Here is a 23579-nt window from a genome sequence, read left to right as displayed (position 1 = left end):
ACATCAAAGAAAATGGCCTAATACAGCAATAAACTGGCATTATTAGCCAAATATGGTGGCATAATTTTGGGAATAATGGGCAATTCTCAAAAGCATAATAGGTGATTTTTTGAGTACTGCTCAAAAGCATAATGCTCAATTTTTGGAGCATAATAGCCTCATGCCTACTAATAGGCAAATCATGAAAATACTTAACTTGCAAGGAATTTACATTATTATAAAACACTATTGCAGGGACTATAATACATTTTTATATAGTTAAAGCCACAAACAAGCTAGCACAAAATTATGGAGCAACTAGCTATCAGTGTTAACATAGATTCTTTGGTATCAAATTGGTAGGTATTTTTCTGTATTGGTAGAGCACTAGTTTTATATTATCATCATTGTATCTGTAGATAAGAACTATGATTTGCGTAAAAACAAACTTCAAAGCCATTTTATGGTTGGCTTTGGGGTGTGTAAACTACAAAAAGCAGTGAAATCCATTCAAAAAGAGCCAAGGTGTATAAAAGGGTGTGGCCTTCAAAAGCCTGAGGGAAGTTGTAAAATTAATGGTGGCAGCTATTTCATGATGTTAACAATAATACATTTAAGTACATTATTAAAATATTAGTAACAACACACACACACACACACACACACACACACACACACACACACACACACACACACACACACACACACACACATACACATACACACATGCACCTAATAATACACAAGCACAGCCAATGAAAGAAAATTATAACTGTAGTATTAGTACTATGTAGCAAATAGGTGGCAGCAAGAAATACTGTCAAGTCAAATGCAGTCAAGTCAAATGTCAAACGCTACAATTATGAATCATCAAGGTTGGCAAAATTCAATGTGTGTAGAGTACATTTTTGCAAATATAATCACAAATAGACTAGCATGTTCACACTTTATATGCTATTGAAAGTACTATCTTGCATGCTAAATTGCAAAGTTACCAAATTGCTCATCATGTAAGAGGACATTTTAAAAGAATTTGGTTTGAAGGCCATTTCATGATCTGTACTATATTGAGCAGAGGTGACTGAGATCATTAACATTTGTCATCAATGCAAACAGATATATATATGTGACCGGGCCTGCGATAATAGGGCATGTGGGCACATGATTTTTGCCTAATTTTTCACACTTTCATCTCTCATAACATTTTGTACCATTATGCTATGGCATTGCAATTTTCAGCTCTACGTACGCATTTAATTGGCATCATGAAGCAAGTTACAGAATGGAAATATACATTTCCAATACTGAGATATGACCTGTAGAGTGATGGGGTGTAGTTTGTGCCCACATGCCCTGTTTTCGCAGGCCCGGTCACATATATATGTAAAACTTAAGTATGAAATATAATGAAGGCATGATGTAATCTATTTAACATTAATGTTGTTCACTAACCTTACTACACCACGGCCTCAGTTTAATGCCCTGAGCTTTTTTTTTCTCTTTGGGTATTGCTGTCATAGGCCTCACACATTCAGTTGACTGTTGCTCTTCTTTTTGGTCACTACAGTTGTAGACCTTACACTATCAGTTGATTGTGGAGGGTTTTGGTAAGTGTACAAGGCCCCAACAACAATGGGACAAACTTTTTGTGGTGTTTTTAGATCGTAGGCCAAAAAATGTTAAGCCACTGATACCAGACTTTTGTGGCAGATACTTGGATAAGTGAGATGTCTGGGGCAGAACTATTATCATTCCTTCCCAGACTCTTGCCATTCTAGGCCACTCATATTGTTGAGCTATGCATAACATGGACCTATTCAGCTGTGACCTTGCACTATCACATTCCGGAATGGAGAGGTTGCATTTGCAGCTATAACTCTGTTGACAACACCCCTCTGTGTCAATGTAGTGATCTACACAATTTTGAAAACAGGGAACCTAACTTGGGGTGTGCCAAAAAGGGCAGAAGGTGAAACAGAATTTGTTCTAGCAACAGCAGCAGCAATGATGCCAGAGCTTTTGACAGTTGAGTCAATATTTGTCCAGCATGTAGGCAGCAATATCGGCCCATAAAACATGTGCATAGTTTTATTTAATTTGTTGCTGCTGTTGTTTCTGCTGCTGCTGCCACTGTTGCTGTTTCTGCTGATAGTAGAACCTGCATGTGCATAATGTAGTACTGCTACTGCTGTTGCTGATAGTAGTGCCCCACATCTGTAATACTATAGCTTGAACTGTGCATGTGGTGGCTTAGAATAAATGCTGGTGCTTTGCTATGCACATATGACTTTGCTGTATAGCACTGTAGTAGTAACACTCTGCAAGGAAAGAACAGAACAAACACACTAACACACAACCACAACACACACACAGACAAACTGCAGCAGCTGAAATGTGCAGGACTAGAGGGTGAATACACAAATACACAAACAAGAAATGTGTTAGGCTGAGGTGTGTTTACACAACTAGCTGTTAATATACATACAGAGATGCCTAGACAAAATACTAGGAGAGGTTGGCTTGCATATAAAACATAGAAGTAAGTAGCAAATTGCTGATAGTACAGTGAGCAGCGGTAGTGTGGTGAATAGTACTGCTAATACGCAATGTGTAACTCTGTAGGGCGTGTATACATGAGTTACTATTAGGAGCATGGGAGTGTTAGCGTTTTTGGAAATTTCACTGAAGCATGCAGGGGACGTACTGACATATGCGCTGTGTTTCTAATTAGAGCCTAACCATAGTGTCCAATATTGCTAGCATGCTATGGTCTGTAATTCCCAACTCAGAATGCTCTGACAGTTAGCTCCAACATCAATTCATTTAAATTATCATTTAAACCCCATCTATAGTGAAAAAGTAAGCACAATGTGTGTAGCCCAGCTTAAGATAAGTTGTTGCCTCTTTCTTCACTAGTCTGGTTGATTATGGAAATGATTGTTACATGGTGAATCAAAGCACCAAATTTGGTACAGTGATTCCTTGGCACGTACTGAGTGATGTCAGAGGGGGTGCCACAATGAAATGATCCAGCACCCCCTCTAAAATCAATCAAATGTAATAAACCGCGAAAATAAAAATTGTTATATTTCTATATACTATCAACCACTTGACTTGACTTTTTGTGTTAGTATTACTATTAAATATGATTTAGCTATCCATCAGATTATAAAGTATAGTATATTGATACATTTTACATTGTTGTTATCCTGATTATAGAGCGCACAAGATTATTTTAAGTTTAGCGAAAATAAAACCCGCCAAATTAAAAACCTGATATTACATTACCATTACTTATTATACCAGCTTGTTATGTGCACATTCCACCGCACTGGTATAATGCAGTGCAAGGAAGGCCTGCCTCTTGGCACTTGCACCTCCCAGAACAAAGAGGCTCAGCCTTGCAGCCACACTTAATCAAATCTTGGCTAGCTTTAGCCATCACAGGAGTAGTGTCCACATTGGTTCCCAAAAAAGCTCATCGGCTTGTTTCCAGCCATATCCTTCTGGTGGTGGCTTATCTCCTTGTACTTGCAGGCATGTTACCCAAACGCTTGATAGAGAGCTCTTAGAAAGCGTTGAAGAAGAGCACACTATTGCAAAAAAATTGATGTGAAGTAAAGAATTTATTAGCTAAAGAAATACCTGTGTTGGTGGAATGGTTTCCATTGTCTTTGATCGCTTGCAAAACAATTCCTTCCGTAACTCATTGACGGAGCAGAGTGGAGTTGTTTTATCATACAAGACATACACATATCACTCAATCAGCTTCATTTCAGAAGATCCCAACTGTAGGATGTGAAATGGATGCTCTAGGGGAAAGAGGAAGGCCTCTAAAACATCTGGATATGCCTTCCATGCTTCCCAGGCTGACTTTTTCCCTCTTCCGAGAAACTGCGATGTGGTATCACAGCCTGAAAAATCATGGAAGAAAGGCAGACCTTTGGATTTTACTTCTCTAAGATGTTCACAGATAGAATTGATATCATAAAATTTCATATGGTTGCCAGTTCCAAACCTGACCCAAACATTGAATCCTGAGAACGTATCATTGACTTGGAAGTAAACGCTGATTAGCAAGACAATGACATCTGTATCAACTGTGCTGACCAGGATGTTGCGGGCTCCTCTTTCAAGAGTGTTACGCAGATGAATACATATCCTTGTGTCAGCCTCTTCGTGATCACAGTCCAGCATAGGCTGATCACTTTCTTACAAATGACTGATTTTCCTACAGGACAGCAGGACCAAATGAATATTCTAAATATGAACAAAATGAATACTTTTAAAGGAACAAATAAGTGCATTTAAAATATGCTAACAAACTATTCAGCAAAAAATTTACTAGAACAGGGCTAAAACGAACCATTCAATCAGTGACACATCAGCACAAATACAGTAGTCTCCTAGCATGAGAAAGCATAGTTTTAAGTGTATGTAAAACCATATAATACATGTAAATTTACTAACCTGAAGTAATGTAAACCTGCTTTCCATTAGGATATTCATGCGTTCATGGGTGGATCTAGGAGGCATTGTCAGGGGAGGCCAAGGGGGGCAAGAAGTTTTAGAGTACAACAGTGTTTATTCCACTAAGAGGAATTCTAGTACACAAGTTATATTATTCAGTTGCATAACTTTATTCAGTATAGCTAGATGAATGATAAACATACAGTTTTAAGACTGTAGCTAGAGAAAATTTTAAAACATTAGACCTCCTAGGTTTGAATTTGGGAGCATTTTTGATAGCATTTCGCTTACAAAGTGTATGCTTGCAAAGCATATAAAAATTAGTTAGCCAATCTGAGATAAAACCTGTTTAATGGTAAAGTGTACTAAATGAAAATAAGGTGTAATGACTTAGAATTGGCATTAAACCTGTTTAATAAGGTGTATTGTTATAATGACATTAGAATTGTGACTGTTCTATTAGAGTAGTGACTGCTCTATTAGAGTATCTCAATCTTGACACAAAAATTCAAATTCATTTGCCTCATTTTCTACAGTATAACCGTAAAGTACACGTATAACTATTGTCTTCCATTTGACCATTGGCTTTCTATACTTCTGAATACAGTGTTAACGCATGATTCCAGTTTCTGGTATCAATATAGTACTGCGAGTCCAAAGGGGGCAAGAGGAGGGCCAGGGAGGGCGGCCTATGCATGTGTCAGCCTATGCATGTGTTGACACCTTTTGTGTTAGAAATTCAAACAGCTCTGTTTTGTTTTTTGTTGTCTTGAAGAAAGTCAGAAAAATTTGATGGAATCTTAGTCTTGGCTTGTACCTTTCGTCTAATGCCTCTGCCTCTCTTCTCTCTGGTAGAGTCTTTCAGACTGCCAGATATATACTGATCCCAAATAATGTTGATCCTGTCACAGAGACAGAGTTGTTACCTAGTCCATGGTAAGAATACTTCATTGGCATATTCCTCAAATGTGCTGACCTTAGTAGGAAGACAGTGGACAACAGCAGGGCCATCAAATATCTTAGCATGGAATGTGATAGGAGCTTCCACAAATGATCCACCCAAGCAACTCAATAATTCTGCTTTTCTATTGGGCAATCGAAACTTTCCATGCTCTGAAATAGAAGGAGGCCAAGGGTGATTTTCATTGAAAAGAAGTCATCTAAGCCACCATCTTGAAACTTGCTTGCTATGAACAAATGGCTGAACAGATTACAATCGCTTCTAAGGCTTGCTATCTTCTGTACACTTTTGGTAGCAGGCTTGGAAGATTGTCTCTTTAGTAAAGGTAATGAGTTTTTCTTGATGGGCTTATGGATTGAAACAGTTCTAGTAATCACATAATTTTGGTATTGCTTGCTTGGTATCACATAATTTTGGTAATTCCCATAGTTTTGGTATTGCTCCAATGCTTTTGATATTCCTAACTGTTTCAACTACACTCTCTGTAGCACAATTACGGGAATCCAAAGCTAAAAGCTCTAAACAGTTGTCTTTGAAAGGATTGGCCATAGTTGTCATGGTTTGATACTTGCTGTTTGCATGCTTCTGGAATAGATTTTGAGCAGAAAGACCTTGTTCATGTTGCTTGCACCAACTATTCTCCTCTTCCATAAACTGGCTCTCAAATTCAGTCAGTAATCTAGCCTGCTCTGGCCCTGCAACCATCCATCTTCTAAAAGCTGTTGGGTTTTCTGTAAGTCCAACTGCTCCACCAGACCCCTTTACCAGTTCATTGTTCTGCTCATAACCCTGGTCAATTAGAATGCACGAGAATGTGCTATGGGTTTTTCTCAGCACCTAGCACTTTTCAAACTCATTTCTGAAGTTGTCTGAAAGTGATTTCATATCTCGAATATGAATTGGAATCCAGCATACATAGTTGATACGACCTAAGGAAAAAAAACATGGAGTGAGAGCTTTCAGAGTTTCTAGATACAAGTTGAAATCATTTATGCGGTGAGCACGGATAAATATCAAAGCAAGGATTTCAAACTCTAAAACAAGATCCTAGTAATGAAAAGTGGGACAATTCTTTATCATTGTTTGCTTCCATTATTCAACCAAAATCCCTTCATTTTCAGCTCTCACACTCTCCCAAGCTTCCTGCTGAAGCTTGCTTAACACCAATGCTGTGATCTGATGGCTACATCTGGTTCTAGTGAGATGTGACACCTTCAAGCAGGAATCTGCTACTCCAGCAGTAGCTACACTGGCTTCACACAAAGCTGCTGTCCAACCAGAGCAATCTAGAAAATCACCAATAGTACTCCACAGAACCAATTCAATATGAAGACCTCCAAACATAACTACAAAACCATCTTCTCCAAGAGACTGTGGCCATGACCACTGAACATATTTTGCTAGAGCAAACAATGGTTGATCGAAAACCATTACTGGAGGGATTGAGATAAGCTGTAATCTTTTGCAGAACATCCATGCCATGTTTGACCATGGCAATGGTTGCAGATTTCTCAGAAAATAAGGATAAAAGAGCAACCACAGAAATGAGATCAACAGGATTAGGCTGATTTTCAACATGAATTGCAGCCCAGGAAACATAATCAGCAACTTCCAGCTTGTTATTTTCCAACAATGCTGTAGCATGTTTGGTCCATTTTACTTCTTCAGCTTTAGTATTTTCTAAATGGCCTTTGGTTTCAGTATACTGGAGCTGAGGTACAACTGTCTCATTGACTTTGCAAGTGATATCTGGAACATTGGTGTAACTTTCTGGTAAAGAAAACGTAGATAAATCACCATGTGATGAGACAATATGGGGCTTCTACACACTCCACTATTACTTGTAGTGGGGGATTGAAATATGCTTATTCCAGTGCCATGAAACAAGCCCTGAGAGGTTGTAGAAGATAAATTGTGGTCAATATTATCAAATGCTCCAACCGTAAGCAAATCCTTCCACAACTGAGGACACACCACACCGTCTTGTTCAAATCTTGTACATACACTACTCGCTAAACAATTTTCTAATTCAATGACATGGTTATAGCTAATGCTAATCCCTAATCTATGGAGACGATTTAAAAGCTTCTTGCTCCTTGTTTGAGAGTGAATATTCAAACCTATATAGAGAGGAAGTGGAGTTTCTCTGTCTTAGAAATGTTGACTGCTTTCAGTAGAAGATCTTTTCAATTTAACATTAAAGCACACAAGTTGAGAAATTGTAAGACAAGTTTGAGATTCATCGTCATCTTGGTTCCGTACATGAGGTCCATTCAGTAACATTGAGAGAAAATTCTTCAAGACAGTTGGCACAGAGTTTTCTTGGCATTTAGGTGGAAAAGTACCAGAGAAACAGAAGGAATCAAAGTCAAAAATTTCCTGCCTCATGATTTTTATTAATTTGGTCATTAAAAATGTCTCCGATTTAAAATTTTGAGATTTTATTGACTCCTTTAAAACTTTTGTTAAACCTTCATTGAAAACAAGCAAAGAATTTTTTCCATCTGATTGCTCTTGACACTCACCACAAAAACGATCTAGTATCTGTTTCTTCAACCTGGTTTTGTTAACAATCTTGCTGATACCCAAGCATTACAAACGTTCCACATAAAGATTGTGTAATTGAGCTAACTTAAAAATACACTCATCATTCTCTACACTGTTTTCAGTGCAACAAGCTCAGCAAATGCTCTTGCCAGGAGTTACTTTTCTTCTGTGTTGTCAAGTGACTGTTGTAACCTCATAAAACTTCTGTACTGATTCCTGTAAGCTATACGACTTTTGTTGTGGTATTTGGCTTTAGTTGCTATCAGATCACCACCTGAAAGCTTTGCAATCAATGCTGTGTCTTGAAGATCTTCTACCATTTTTCGCAGATCAGAATCAAGCTCCATTGTTGCACACTGATGAAGCTTACCAGATGGCTGTGAACAAAATACACAGCACTCTTCATTTACAGTATTTGCCATCGTATAGTGCTTTGACCATCTTTGATCATTAATAGAGGCATACTCCTACTCTCTTTCTCTTTGTGCCTTAACTCTAAGCAATTTAGAAACAGAGAATTTTAAATGACAAGATTTGTGCCATTTAGCTTTGTTTTGATAAAACACTTCTGCCAAGTTGTCACCTTCAAATTTGACATTAACTGGTGATGCATCTAAACTGCGAAACTCTTCAACAATTCCCAGAAAATTTCTGTAAACTTCTAAACCATCTCACAACTGTCTACTGGACATTTCAAATTTCCAGTGCGTTTACTGCATATAATGCATGAGTCCCAGTCTATGGCTTCCATAGGTGTTAAGTAAGACCTACATAAAGCTATGTGCAGCTAGTTTCAGAAGGCAGCTATAAAAATAGAACATATTGTACATTATGGTGATCATTAATTGGAGTGTGATACTTGTTGCTATGCTATAATATTAAATAATTAATGAATGTTTACCTTACAAACACTGTAAAAGGGTTAAAGCACTCCTTTTCTTGGACTTCTTGAGCTTCATTCACCACAGAAACCAGAGAAATGAAAAGCGCGCTGTGTACAAAGCAGCTGCAACAAGCTTGTTAACACGGCTTAGTAATTTATTTTCATGTAAATAAACAAATTGTCTTGCCTGCACTAGAAATTAAATGTGAGGGTATATCTAGGGGTACAGAGGGGTTAGGTGATGGCACCCTCTCTGAAATTTGGTTATACATGCTGAGGAATAACTGTACCAAGTTTGATGCTTTTGATTCGCTGTATAATGGTTTTGCCAAAATTTTGACATAAGGAACCGGACTAGTATACTAGTGGAGCCCCTCTATTCCTGATATCTTAGGACTCCTTTTAAGTTTCCTTATTGGAAAGTTGTCCTGATCTCATTACATGTGCATTTAAACCAATGAGACCGCGGACAAATGTCCTGATTATCAAGGTGTCCACATTTCAGAATTTGGTTTTATTGTATAGCTAGGTGATGCAAGAGGCAGCTACTGTATTATCGAATCATTGCATGGATACCTCATAATATGATTCCCAAAATAAGCTGTGGTCAGCCTGGCAGGTAGGCAGGCAAACCATAATTAGATTTTTTAAATTCTATATTTGGCAGCCTGTGTTTTCAATGCTGTAATGACTAATGTAAGGTGATTTTTGTTGCATAAGGTGTCTCTAGGATTATTTTTAATAGAGGCGGTTTGAGTGGTGTTTGTCACTAGGGGCAATCCCTACTTAAACAGTACTACTGTACTGTTTGATCTATCCCAGTGGTCAGGGAAATATATGGTTCCTTTGATCTGCGGGGTCAAGGGGGTATATTAGTATGTTTATATCATTTTTCAGGTGCATTACATTAGTGCAAATGTTGTCTGACTATGGGATTAAATTAAGTCATACTCTTCACCAAGAAATTGAGACACATGTGGTTCTTCCAGGAGAGAAATTGCCACAGAATTTTCAAAAGACACCCAATGTACCCCTGTACTCACCTGAAGCAACCATGTTCCTCAAAAAATCAGCCACATTAAATATATTGTCAAGATTATTGAATGGATTAGAAAAGTTTCTTTGGCCTGTTTTAAAGAAGATAGATGTATTTGTTTACTTTAGTTTGAGAGATTGTGAAGTGTTCAGCAGATACCTAAAATGCCAAGTGGCTACTATGTCTACATCTGCTTTAGATATTCCTGTAGATGATTCTGATGTGGAAGTGATTATTCCATCAGCTGGTAATGAAGAATCTGTTGATAATTCTGATAATACTATTATGCAGGTAAGGGCACACTTACATATGTAGATATACATGTTCAAATTTTGTACTAAGTGTGGCAACTAAAGAACAATCTGAAAAAAGTGCTAAAAAGACAAGTAAAGGTACACTCACTGTCAGTTTCAGGTTGAAAAGAAATAAAGAATTTTATATGCCAATATGGATCATCACAATAATAAGTGATGAAACTAAGGACTGGTGTGCAAACTGAATTCCTATATTAGCCAGTGCAATATATATATATATATATATAAGTATAAAAAAATTGGGAATTTTAAATTAGAGTAGGGACAGTATATTAGTTCTGCAATAACAAGTACTGAAACAAGCTGATATCTCTACTGTGCTGCACTCAATGCACAGTAGGGATATTCACTTCTTATTGATTTACAGTATTTGGACATTACGTACTAGCTACTCTGATCCAGCTTGTTTCAGTACTTTTTATTGCAGCACTAATACACTGTCCCTACTCTAATTTAAAATTCCTAATTTTTTCTTATACTTGTTTGTGAAGTTGTTTTGCAAGCTCATGACCACTAAATAGCCTGCTTTTCACAAAACCAGTCACAATATTTTTCAGAGTTAATCACAGCACTATTATACAAGATTATGACTCATACAATAACAACTGATCAGAGGGCATGGCTCTACATAAGCCTGCAAACAATAATGGACATAGATTCGTGCATACCTACAGACTGATGAATGGGCATGGCTACCATGTGTCTACAGACAGTAATTTACATAAGTGGGCATGGTTCACGAAAGAAGCAGGGCTACACTATGACATGTTACTATGCATCTACATTGTTACACTAATTAATTTAGTATGTGGGGTCAGACCCAGATAATCTGTAAAGTGGGACCTGAATGACCCAACTCGGTTTTAACGTTGTTACTAAACTATATTTGTGACTGTCTCCGGAAAAACCGGTCTTATCGCCCATTTAAAAGTATTGAGAAATGCCAGTTTTAACTATTCAGAGTGTTGTAGCTTGCCAATGGTGGTAGCTATGTGTACCAAATTTCACATGTTTTACAATAATTTATTACCTTCCAGATCATTCACTGAAGAAGTAGTCAACAGCTAAGTTTCCCACCATTTTAGATAGTTTTTTAACCAAGGTTGGCTGTATCAGACGAGCTCCAAATGGGGTGGGAGGTGGGGGGCCTGGAAGGTGGGAAAGATGCTGTTTAAAAATATTATTGAAGAGGAACATTTTTGGATGAATTAGGCCAAGTTATGGGCTATTCAGGGCTGAAAGCTGGCTAAAATAAAAGGGAATTTACAGCACAGGTCATTGTTTAATACCACGGAGCTGTACAACCACACATAGCCATCTCCTGGCCATTGGCCATGGCTCCATCAAGACCCCCAGACCACTTGTATGGCTTGTCACTGTGCTTGAAGTAAGCAGCTAGTAAAAACAGACCATTTTACTCTGGTCGACTGTGACAGTGAAATTTGATAGTGCATTCATAAAGCTTTGTGTTTGTGTGAAAAAATCAAACTTCCTGTCTTGGGAAATAATACCAGTTTTCACAGATCCAGCCACATTTATTGACTTACACATTGCTAGTTCGCCACGAGTTGCTCTCACTGATCGATATCAACTACCAACTTTGAGCCATATGTGTTCAAATAGTTTGGTGCAACAACCACATGTATTTGAATAGTTTGATACAATATACACCAGTAGATGGAAGCCCTACTTTAGTCTATAACACTCAGCAGTAGAACCTTGACTGATGGCCATGGCAAAGAAGGATAAAGGTAAGACAATAGCGCAAGCATTGCATGTTTATCAATATACCAAAGGTTTTTTCTTAAGTGAACTAGAAACATTTCTGTGAAAAAATTAGGACTGTAATTGTAGCTAGTTTTCTGCTACACCTGACTGAAGGTGTCAGGCAGGCAGGCAGGCAGTAGAAAATTCCATTGAATAAATTTTTTTTAAATTCTGTAGCATCTTGATGGAAATGTTTCGGGTCGATCTGAAGACACTTTTGGACTTAATTTTACCCAACCAATACTGTCATATTGTTGTTAGGATAAATCAAGGAAAGTTTTTGGGTTATATCATGGACTACACCCACACCTCAATGTCCCTACTATACAGTACTATCGCACTGTATGATATAGGGAAGAGGTACATCTACGTGTATGCTTAAAGGTTTGTTGTTTTTTTAAAAAGGTGCAGAATTTTCTTTGAAAATGATACTTTAAACCTGCTGAAATTAATTTCCACAATTAAATTTCATATGATCCAAAAATGTCACATTGATGCATGTTCTTTTGATATTATAACTACATTGGTGATTGTAAAGTTTAACATTATCACTGTCTTTGAGTTTAACTACATCACTAGTGATCTTATGTGTTATTATCTTTGATTACTATCAAGAATGGCTTGTAGGAGTTAAATGCCATCTGCAGCTGTTCTAGCAGAGATACTATATAGTAAATTGTTTTGTAACTCTAGATTTACATTTCATAGTTAATTTGATTCTTGTACTTAATATAATCTTTGTTTTGTTTGTTGTGTCTTTGTATGTAGCTGTATAATGTAAATCTGGTAAATGATTGGATTCGGGTGTGCAGGCTTTCCAGTCTCAATCCTGAATCTTAATCACAATATCATAATCATTACACTGTGTGTGTAAGTTAAGTTCTAACTGTATGAATTGATTTCTTGGTTTCTTAGAAATAGCTCAGTATCACTTTGCTCTTCCACTTTATTAATATTCCAGGCCCTCGGGCACTTGTTTAGACTGCAAGTTGTTTGTGGGTGGGATTTTTTTTCTGTATTCAACACAGTTTTAAGTGTTATGTTTCTGACTCCCTGTTACACAGGATTCTGCCTTGTTGTAGGACCCTAGTGGATAGTGAATAATAAATATGTATTTTAATGTACGTACATGTTCACCTATGTTTGTATGGATATTAGTTTGCAGTTGCATTGGATAAAACTGAAAAGTTTATTTTGAGCATGATGAAGGGTACTGCTACCTATGATGATATCAAACCATTACTGTCAGATGAATTATTGCCAAAGTGGGATATTGATTATGAATTTAAGATTATGAGTGGATTTCCAGGTTTTCAAGATATTGTGACTGAAGGTAAAGAAGGAATAAAGAACATGTTTGAGCTTTTTCAATTCTCACAACAAATTTCTTCGATACCAAAAGTGTGTGAGCAGTATCATCTTGCGAATTGCTTAAATGATCCAAAGTTAAAGGAATTGGAAGAAATAATAAACAGTGTAAAAAATGTAGAAGATAAAGCCAAGATTACTGGTCAAGTTGCAAGTCGTCATATGAGAAAAATTTGGGAAGTATTACAATTTGGTGAGGATCATTCCAAAGCAAAAAGGTGTTTGAAAATATTTCCAGCTGTAGCAAAGTGTGCTGAATTTTACCAGTTTATTAAAGGTAGAGGATTTACAAGTGAAGCTACCAGTAGATATGCATTTAGAACTCAAGTTGAACTAATTACAGCTCAATTGCAGCATGAAGATTACAATGAAAGGATATTGAATCACCTGATACCAGCTTTTCACTACATAGTACCATTCCTAGATGCTGAACAAAATTTGACTGAATTGCTTGAAAAAATAATTGGGCTACTCACTGATGGTGTTGGTTTTGGCCGTGATCCAAAGGATGATTTTTGTCAACTGGAGACAGTCAGTTCTAATATTACTATGATTCAGCTGTGGTTCTCAAGAACTGAAGTGAGTATAATTCTGCTCAAACCTACTGTATCATCTATCTGTATTATTACTGTTGCATGTGAAGTATTTACAAGCTATTTATATGTATAATCACACGAAGATAAGGAAGAACATATATACAACAATTCCTTACAATTACAAGCATCGTATGTTTCACTTTCTTATTGTCCAGTAAGTTGATGGCTACTACATAAGTAGTCCTGAAACTTCTAGACTAGTTTTTAGCTGGTTTCAGCTTGTTCAGTATTGACACTTTCAACTTTGCACCATTACCACTCACAAGTTTAAACCAATTACATTTATTAAAATGGCATTGATCACAAATGTTAGCCTTGTTCGGCCATTCTGATATTAAAGTGGACTCTACTACTGAATGAACTTAAAAGTGTATTTATCAAACAGTATTATAGTACGCCTTGGCTAAATTATGCCAGCGTAATAGATTCCCAAAAGTATAGTAGCAGTAATTTTCCAAAAATTTAATTATTGTATAATGCACATGCCAAAGAAGCAAACTTAATAATGAATACAATACATATTACTATTGTATCCCATAAAAACATGTAATTTATTACATAAATAAGTTAACAGCTTTACTAATTACCTATAATTTATATTTTACAGCTACAAAATCAAGATACTCTAATAGAGCAGTCAGTCTAATACAACAGTCATAGAATGTTGATATACTCTGTTTAGATTTTTAGCACTGCTCAAAAATAATGGTTAAAAGTTGTACATAAAACAGGAGTCTACTGTACAGCAGGGATCACAAAGGTTTGCATTTTCCTCCAAAAATATCAACCCAACCTTATATCTCAGCATTTTGCAGCATTGGTTGGATGCAATCAAACTCAAGCATTATATCATTGATTTCCAAAATAGTGATTTTTATTGTTTCACTAGGGCTCTGTGGTATTGCCAAAAACCTTCATTCGGTATATTTTTTATACCTCAGTATTACTAAAATATAGGTAATGGATACTGACCAACAAAATAATGTTGAATAGGAATGGTATTTGGTTGGTAGCAAGGCATAAAACATTTGCACTCAGCTATCCATTCTGTAAATGCGCAGAATATTTTGATGCCACAACATCTTATTCCTTGTATTTTACTACGATATATTAAGTATTTTCAATATTTAGGTATCATGGTTTTGTATTGGGCCTTGGTATATAGTACTGTGGCATTTTAATACCTCAGTATGACTAAATATAGGTATATTTCAGCGCCCTATTTTCCACCAATAAAATGACTGACTTACTAACGATGCCTTACTACTCAATAATGGATGATGCTGTGGGCTTCATTTTTTACTCTTAGACTTTGCTGTGGCAGGACCTATGTGAGCATGCATATTTCAGGTTGTATTAAATGCACAATACCAGTGAATGCACTGTGAATTGTACATTTTGTTATGGTGATCCATGGTACAATGGTTGCAGCCGACTGGATTAAAAAAAAAATGTCTTGTACTCTCTGCATGTATGGGAGTCATTTTATAATTATTCCATTTAGGGAGATACTTTAGAGAATGTTTCCAATGAGCTAAAGTGCATAATGAGTACTGGATATTTCAAGCTAGTTATCATACACAAACAAAAAAGAATTACTGAGGCTTTACAAGTGGACATAGATGTGACAGATAAATGTAGCTCTGAAGTACTTCTTCATTATGAATTAACAGGAGTTGAGCATGAATCATTCAAAAATGAGAATAGTGATGAAACTTCATCTGGTACCCAGCAGCAGTCCTCAGTTTTAACAGCAAAGTGGAATAGTGAACAAATAGATGATTTTGTTAGAAAGCTTGGTTTCATAGAAGATCAGAATATAGAGAAACCTATAAAATCATTTCAACAATTAAACCAGGTATGTGAATTTCTGTTTTATTAAGATACAACTTTTTTCTGACAAAAAGTATAATATGTACACCACATGCCATTGTGCATATACTTTAAAGTACAGTATGTATGTGTCCAAAGTTTGAAATAATAAACTGTTTCCTACCAACCATAGCTACAAGTCTAAGTAAAAAAGTTAGAGACATTTTCCATTGAGTAGGACCATAAAACAAAAAGCAATACAGCAAGTGAGATCATCTACACCTGCAGCTATACTAGTGGACATTTTAATTCCTATATACTTCAGTCATATATCTAATCAAAAACAGCCAAGCTGTAAAAAAAGGTGTGCGGCCCTTGAAAAGACCAGCGGCACAAAATTCACCTGAATTGTCGTTATTAAAATTTTTACCATTAACCTACCATCACAGCCATTTCTTGGCTGCCACCTTGGATTTCACATCTTTTTTCACCAAAGCCTTTTCAAGGGCCGCACACCCTTTTTTACAGCTTGGCTGTTTTTGATTAGATTTCACTTCTTTTTGTATTTGTATACCCCAAAGCCGGCCTATGGCCAGCTTTGGGGCTTTTCAAGCTATATATTTTTCTTTACCACAGGAAAAAAAAAAAGATGAAGCAGATTTTAGAAACACTTTAACTCATTCTGATTTTATCAGTAAATGTACAAATTATATATATAATGCATATATTTATTACATGTCAATTAATTCCCACAGGATAATTTGCAGCTGATCTCTCTACAGTGGGTGACTTGAAATGTAGCTGAACTCTCTGCAGGGTTATCTGTTTGTAGTTGAATTCTCTACAGGGTGATTTGTTTGCAGCTGAACTCTCTACAAGGTAACTTCTTCTAGCTGATCTGTCTACAGGGTGACTTGTTTCTAGCTGGTCTCTCTACAGGGCGATTTGTTTGTAGCTGAATTCTCTACAGGATGATTTGTTTGCAGCTGAACTCTCTACATGGTGGTTGCTTTGTAGCTGAACTCTCTACGATGTGACTTCTTCTAGCTGAACTCTCTACAGGGTGACTTGTTTCTAGCTGATCTCTCTACAAGGTGATTTGTTTCTAGCTGAAATCTCTACAAGTGATTTGTTTGCAGCTGAACTCTCTACATGGTGGTTTCTTTATAGCTGAACTCTCTACAAGGTGACTTCTTCTAGCTGATCTCTCTACAGGGTGATTTGTTTCTAGCTGGTCTCTCTACAGGGCGATTTGTTTGTAGCTGAATTCTCTACAGGGTGATTTGTTTGCAGCTGAACTCCCTACAAGGTAACTTCTTCTAGCTGATCTTTCTACAAGGCGATTTGTTTGTAGCTGAGTTGTCTACAGGATGTTTGTTTGCAGCTGAACTCTCTACATGGCAGTTTCTTTGTAGCTGAACTCTCTACAATGTGACTTCTTCTAGCTGAACTCTCTACAGGGTGACTTGTTTCTAGCTGAACTCTCTACAGGTGATTTATTTGCAGCTGAACTCTCTACATGGTGGTTTCTTTATAGCTGATCTCTCTACAAGGTGACTTCTTCTAGCTGATCTCTCTACAGGGTGATTTGTTTGTAGCTGAACTCTCTACAGGTGATTTGTTTGTAGCTGAACTCTCTACAAGGTGATACTTCTAGCTGATCTCTCTACAGGATGACTTGTTTCTAACTGAACTCTCAACAGGGTAATCTGTTCATAGCTGAACTTTCTACTGGGTGATTTGTTTGCAGCTGAACTCTCTACATGGTGGTTTCTTTGTAGCTGAACTCTCTACAAGGTAACTTCTTCTAGCTGATCTTTTTACAGGGCATATTTGTTTGTAGCTGGAGTTCTCTACACGGTGATTTGTTTGCAGCTGAACTCTCTCATGGTAGTTTCTTTGTAGTTGAACTCTATACAATGTGACTTCTTCTAGCTGAACTCTCTACAGGGTGACTTGTTTCTAGCTGATCTCTCTACAGGGTGACTTGTTTCTAACTGAACTCTCAACAGGGTGATCTGTTCATAGCTGAACTTTCTACTGGGTGATTTGTTTGCAGCTGAACTCTCTACATGGTGGTTTCTTTGTAGCTGAACTCTCTACAAGGTAACTTCTTCTAGGTGATCTTTCTACAGGGTGATTTGTTTGTAGCTGAATTCTCTACAGGGTGATTTATTTGCAGCTGAACTCTCTACAAGGTGACTTCTTCTAGCTGAACTCTCTACAGAGTGATTGATTTTTTTGAAGCTGAACTCTCTACATGATGGTTTCTTTGTAGCTGAACTCTCTACAAGGTGATTTCTTCTAGCTGATCTTCTCTACAGAGTGATTTGTTTGCAGCTGAACTCTCTACATGGTGGTTTCTTTGTAACTGAACTCTCTACAGAGTGATTTGTTTGCAGCTGAACTCTCTACATGGTGGTTTCTTTGTAACTGAACTCTCTACAGGGTGATTTGTTTGCAGCTGAACTCTCTACATGATGGTTTCTTTGTAGCTGAACTCTCTACAAGGTGACTTCTTCTAGCTGATACAGGGTGACTTGTTTCTAGATGAACTCTCTACAGGGTGACTTGCATATAGCTGAATTGTCTATCAGATTAACTGTTTGTAGCTGAATTCCGTACAGAATATCTTGCAATGTAATATAATTCTATAATGGAGTAAGTTATAAACGTAGCTGAATGCTCTATTAGGGTGACTGTTCTATTAGAGTATCTCGATCTCGCATATGCTACACGTAGTTGGCTTTGGAATCAGAACTCAGTGGTTTGTAAACCAATTCTTCTGTACTACTGCAAGGACTTTCTATGATGATTATTCCAGCTACATACTGATTTTCAGCTCATTGCTCTAAGTGGTTTGCCTGGTAGATATGAAAACTAATAGTTTTTTATTCATAATAATCGATCGCGTGATTTTGACACAGGTTGGGTTTTGTGTCATATCTCCATGGTCTTTATCTCAATTACTTTTAAACCACAAAAAGGCACTCCTACGATGGTTACTCCATCTACATATCAATTTTCAACTCATTCCTCCAAGGGGTTTACCCTGTAGGCGTGACAGACCTTCGACCTTATTTTACGCACATAATCGGTCATAACTCCGTGAATGTTCATCGGATTCCTACCAAAGTTGGTACTAAGATCCGCCTTAATGAGCCCTTCAAGTGTGCCAAATTTCAGCCCTATCCGAGTACGCATTCGTGTTTTATGGCAGATTTTGCGAAGTGTGCGAAATGAAGAAGAAAAAAACGAAGAAATTAAAACGAAATTTTGTTCGCTCGTATCTCGGAAATGGCTGGACTGCTTTTCTTCCAATTTGGTATGTAGACTCCCATAACTGGCCGGCACGTCTGTAGCAAATTTGGTTCCAATCGCATAAAGGATCACAGAGCTACATAAGTGTGAGAATTGCGTTTTCTTTCTTCCTGTTAATATACTCACTGTGTGGCGCGCCGGCTTCTTGGGCCGCACAACACACTATCGTGTGTCTTGATATAATATAGTCTGTCAATTGTATATATAGTGATGACTGAAGTAGGGATTAAATGTCCACTAGTATAGTCACTGGTGTAAATGACCTCACCTTCTATGATCCCTAAAATTTCTCATGTATATCATAGCTATGCCATAGCAAAAACATGTTCATAGTCAGTTCGAGGTTGGAGAGTGTTGCTAAATCTTTCCTTGAACTCATTATTTTCATGCATGATAGACATTGTTACACTTTACAGGAAAACCTTGGTTATAATTATAACCTTTAGGGTGAGGGTTGGATTCAGTTTTGGTGTTTTTCCTCACTAGGTTACTTTAAAATTGGTTATATCAGATTCACATTTATAAGGGTGATGGGTTGATAGCAGATAGCACAGTGATTAGAACACTTTCCTGTAGTTTGGGAATCTCTGTATTAGTATAGTGGCGTAGCCTCCAAAATTAGCCAAATTATGCACTTTTTCATAAAGCCATGAAACTTTCCACATAATACTTAGTATTATGCACCTATCAATATATTTCCCCACCACCCACCCCCCCCCTCCTCGGGCATAAGTGGGGCTTTACAGGGGGAATTTACACGAAACTGCTGCCCCACCATGGGGCATTTGACGATCATTCATTAAGCACCCAAATATTTTTTGTTGTAACTTTACTTCGCTATGTCAAATCCCAAGTAAATCCCGCATTGCAACTGGGGCCAACAGTGGGGATTTGACACAATAGGTTTGCCCTACTATGGGGCATTTGACATTCGGCTGTGTCAAATCCCCACTATAGCCCCATATATGCCCGAGGGGGGTAGTGGGACAATACATTGATAGATACATTACTCATGACATGTATGTTTTATATAGTTCCATCACAGATGTGGCCTTTGTGGCCATAATTTGACCATTTCTGTCTTTATCTCCCTTAGGCATTAATTAACTTTGTTAAAACATGGTAACAAAGTGAAGGTCTTGTTGAACAAAACAACTTGGTTTTTAACATATTATAGGTAATTCCAGTTTGAAGTTATGATTGCTTTTATTAGCTGCAAAATTCTTTGAGTTTACCTGCCCTTGGGGTGTAAATTACTCATGGAGAGGTAAATTATATGGAGTTTAACTAGTCAAACTAGGTTAATGTTGCAGTCGAGCATGCATGAGTGTATTATGATAGTGACTAACCCGAAGCTCCACCATGACTGGAGGAAAGATTGGGAAGGCACACATGTGAGAAGGGTTGGCAATAATTGGAGAATAACATTGCGCATGCGTTACAAGAAAAAAGGCGCATGAAGAGGTGTTAGAACACATGGTGCTACGTGGCATAGTGAATCTTGTCATTTCGTTAACATACCGCCTTTACGAAAAATAAATGAAACAGTCTTGGAACTATACCGGAAGTTCAATGCGGCCAACTCAGTGAGACATTCATCGTTTCATCGATATGCCACCAGAAGGACACACAGGAGGGACGTCACAGAAGAGTCATGGAACTAGACTGGACATTACTACCAGTACATTCGTCGATATTCCACATAAAAGATGCCGAGAAGGGATGCAGTGGGGCGTTACAGCCAGAGATAACGGAAAAGTCAGGAAACTTAACGGAAGCTACTCAGTGCTAATACAGGAACCAATGGACGCTATTAAACGGCTCCCCTAATGCAGAATAATTTCCCCACAATCATCCAGGAGATTACGAGATTTCTCCGTTCTTAACTACTAAACCTATGTATCAATGATGCCAAGCAAGTTCTAATTAGCTACAATATATTTGTCTTCTTTGTTCATAGGCGACTCCCCTTCCATAGATGCCGTTGGGACCTTACTATTAGGGACACTCCTTGGTCTCAGGGTCTGCAGTGCCCCGGTGTGGACCACCGGGTGAATGTGTGCACCTCCGTACTTCCTTACCACATGCCTTCTCAGCAAACAAACTGCAATACAGTAATTTGGCAAAGGGTAATTTGCAACAAGCAATCAGTGTTGACTGGTAACAAAGAGCATTCACCTGGGTTGATTAAGGTACTGCCCCTATACCCCCCCCCCCCCCCTAAAGAATAGAATACTGATATATGCTAATATGGGTGTGTGTGTATGTTAGATGTTAGTATTTTCATTTGTAGTAATTCTGGTACATGTAGTATATTTACAACTAATAAAGTGTGTCTAAGGTAATAATAGTACAGACAATATGCGACCACCTCCTCTCCTCCATAGATGCCGTTGGGACCTTAATATAATGAACACTCCTTGGTCTCAGGGTCCGCAGTGCCCCAGCACGGACGGCTGGGTGAATGTGTGCGCCTCCATAGTGCCTCCTTATATTAGCATGCAAACTGCAATAATTGGCAGAGGGTAACTTGCAACAGTGATAATTGAGTTTAAGTGGCAATCATTGTTGACTGGTGACAAAGTTTTCATTTGTGCAGAAAAGGTCTCAGGGTCTGCAGTGCCCCAGTGCAGACCGCTGAGTGAATGTGTGCGCCTCTGTAGTGCCCCCTTATCAGCATACAAACTGCAATAATTGGCAGAGGGTAACTTGCAACAGTGATAATTGAGTTTAAATGGCAATCAGTGTTGACTGGTAACAGAGTTTTCATTTGTGCAAAAAAGGTATTGCCACCATACCCCCTCCCTTAAAGTGATAGAACACCATTTATATATGTGTGTATATATATATATGGATATAATGTACGAGTATATATATAGGTATATGTATGTAGGGGGTATATGTTTGTGTGTGTATCTGTACATGTAGATATTCATAATAACATAAACGTATTTGTGTGTTACTAAGGTGGCAATACAGACAATATGTTTTGCGATTTGTTATACTTAAAGTAAATTAAGGAAATAAATGTTTTTAAATGGCATGTCACAGGTTTCCCAATCACATGATGATATTTGGTTAGGAAAAGCTTATGTGAGGTACCTAATTACCAATTCTCTAATCTGTCGGCCATTTCAAGGATCCCGACCCTATAGATATTGTTCATACCAAAGATACAACGGAGACCATGACCAGTGCCAGCCAAGCTAATTAAGAGGATATAAGAGGGAAAATTGAAAAAGATAAAACCGAGCATGTTGCACCTGGGATGAGGCCAGCAAGTTTGTAGCTATTCCAAACAACAGCCAGTGAGTTTGATCACTCAAATGATCCCAATGTTTTACCATCTAACTTGCAATTTGTAAACAAGCTCAACCAAAAAATAAAAATAAAAATAAAATAATAATAATCCAGCCTTCTGGGTATGAAATATCTGGTCTTGGAAACACACCATGGATAAATTGTTTACAACTGTCGCTTGCACTAGATTGCTGCTTTTTTATTCCCACACACTATCTCAACCCATTAAAGGGATAGTTTAACTTGGCTATGGTACTTTTCTGACATTTTTGAATTTACAATACATATATCACCTCATATCAAATATTTTTAGGTATATGCTTGTCATGCCGTCAATTTTCAATATTCTATCGAACTTCTTGCCTTGGACTGTCTAGAGCTGCTCTAATGGGCAGCACAACTTGTATACAATTATTCTAATCTGCAGCTATTAAGGCATTCCAGGGGCATCGAATTGTACTTATATATTATGGCTAGGATGTAGGACAGATTAGATGTAGGACAGATTACGTGGGAAAGCAAGCCATGGAGGTTGTTGGTTGTGCCAAATCATTCATGTTCTGCATGTGTGCAACAGCAGCCAACATTAAATATACTTCTGAATAATAAAGTTTCACTCTGATTTGCGCTGGTGGCAAACCTTAGCTGATTGGAATGGGTTGAGTCTACTTTTGTTGGGTCAATAGTGCCCAGACTCTCAATCATCTGATTCAAACAGAGGTGCCTGAGTTGTGTGTTTTGGCAGGAAAAAAAATGCATCTACCACTACATGGGGTCAAATATAACATCATAGTAATTTTAAAAAGAAAAATCCAATTGTTTGAGCTTTGTGGAAGAAGTCAGGTACGATTTGAGTTTGACCATTCCAGAGTTGTCACTGCTGTGAATAGACACTATAAAGCTGCCATGTACTTGTAATGCAGCCAGTGGTTCATTGTTTTTACTAACTGCGAGATTGATGTAGCCTGTAGACACTTAGCAGTGGTACAATAATAGCACAGCTGACCACATCTCCCATGATAACCTCCATTCGTTCTTTTGTTTATGTCCACCAGCCACCTGACTGCCAGCTCCACTACCTCGTCCCTGACTGCAGATTCCAAGGGATAAATAGGACAGACATGCACACACATTCCAGGCAGCTGTGCAGTACTCTACATGAATGGTTTAGTGTCTCCTACTTAAGAAATGCTATAATGCGAAGCAGCACTGATGTTTACTATTC

General features: G+C 37.7%; 1 protein-coding gene across 1 annotated transcript in view; it reads left to right on the top strand.

Moving 5' to 3' along the window:
* Positions 1–23579, top strand: part of LOC136262915 (uncharacterized) — a 317270-nt gene that overhangs the window by 146883 nt on the left and 146808 nt on the right. The window contains exons 17-19 of the mRNA XM_066057331.1: positions 9738–10167; positions 13116–13904; positions 15426–15779. Of these exons, the coding sequence (XP_065913403.1) occupies positions 9738–10167; positions 13116–13904; positions 15426–15779 (1573 nt within the window). The remainder of the gene's footprint in view (positions 1–9737; positions 10168–13115; positions 13905–15425; positions 15780–23579) is intronic.

The sequence above is a fragment of the Dysidea avara genome, chromosome 8 (genome assembly GCF_963678975.1).
Source record: "Dysidea avara chromosome 8, odDysAvar1.4, whole genome shotgun sequence".
NCBI classification, from domain to species: domain Eukaryota; kingdom Metazoa; phylum Porifera; class Demospongiae; order Dictyoceratida; family Dysideidae; genus Dysidea; species Dysidea avara.
The sequence above is the reverse complement of the archived record's forward strand: the minus strand, read 5'-3'. Positions and strand labels throughout refer to the sequence as shown.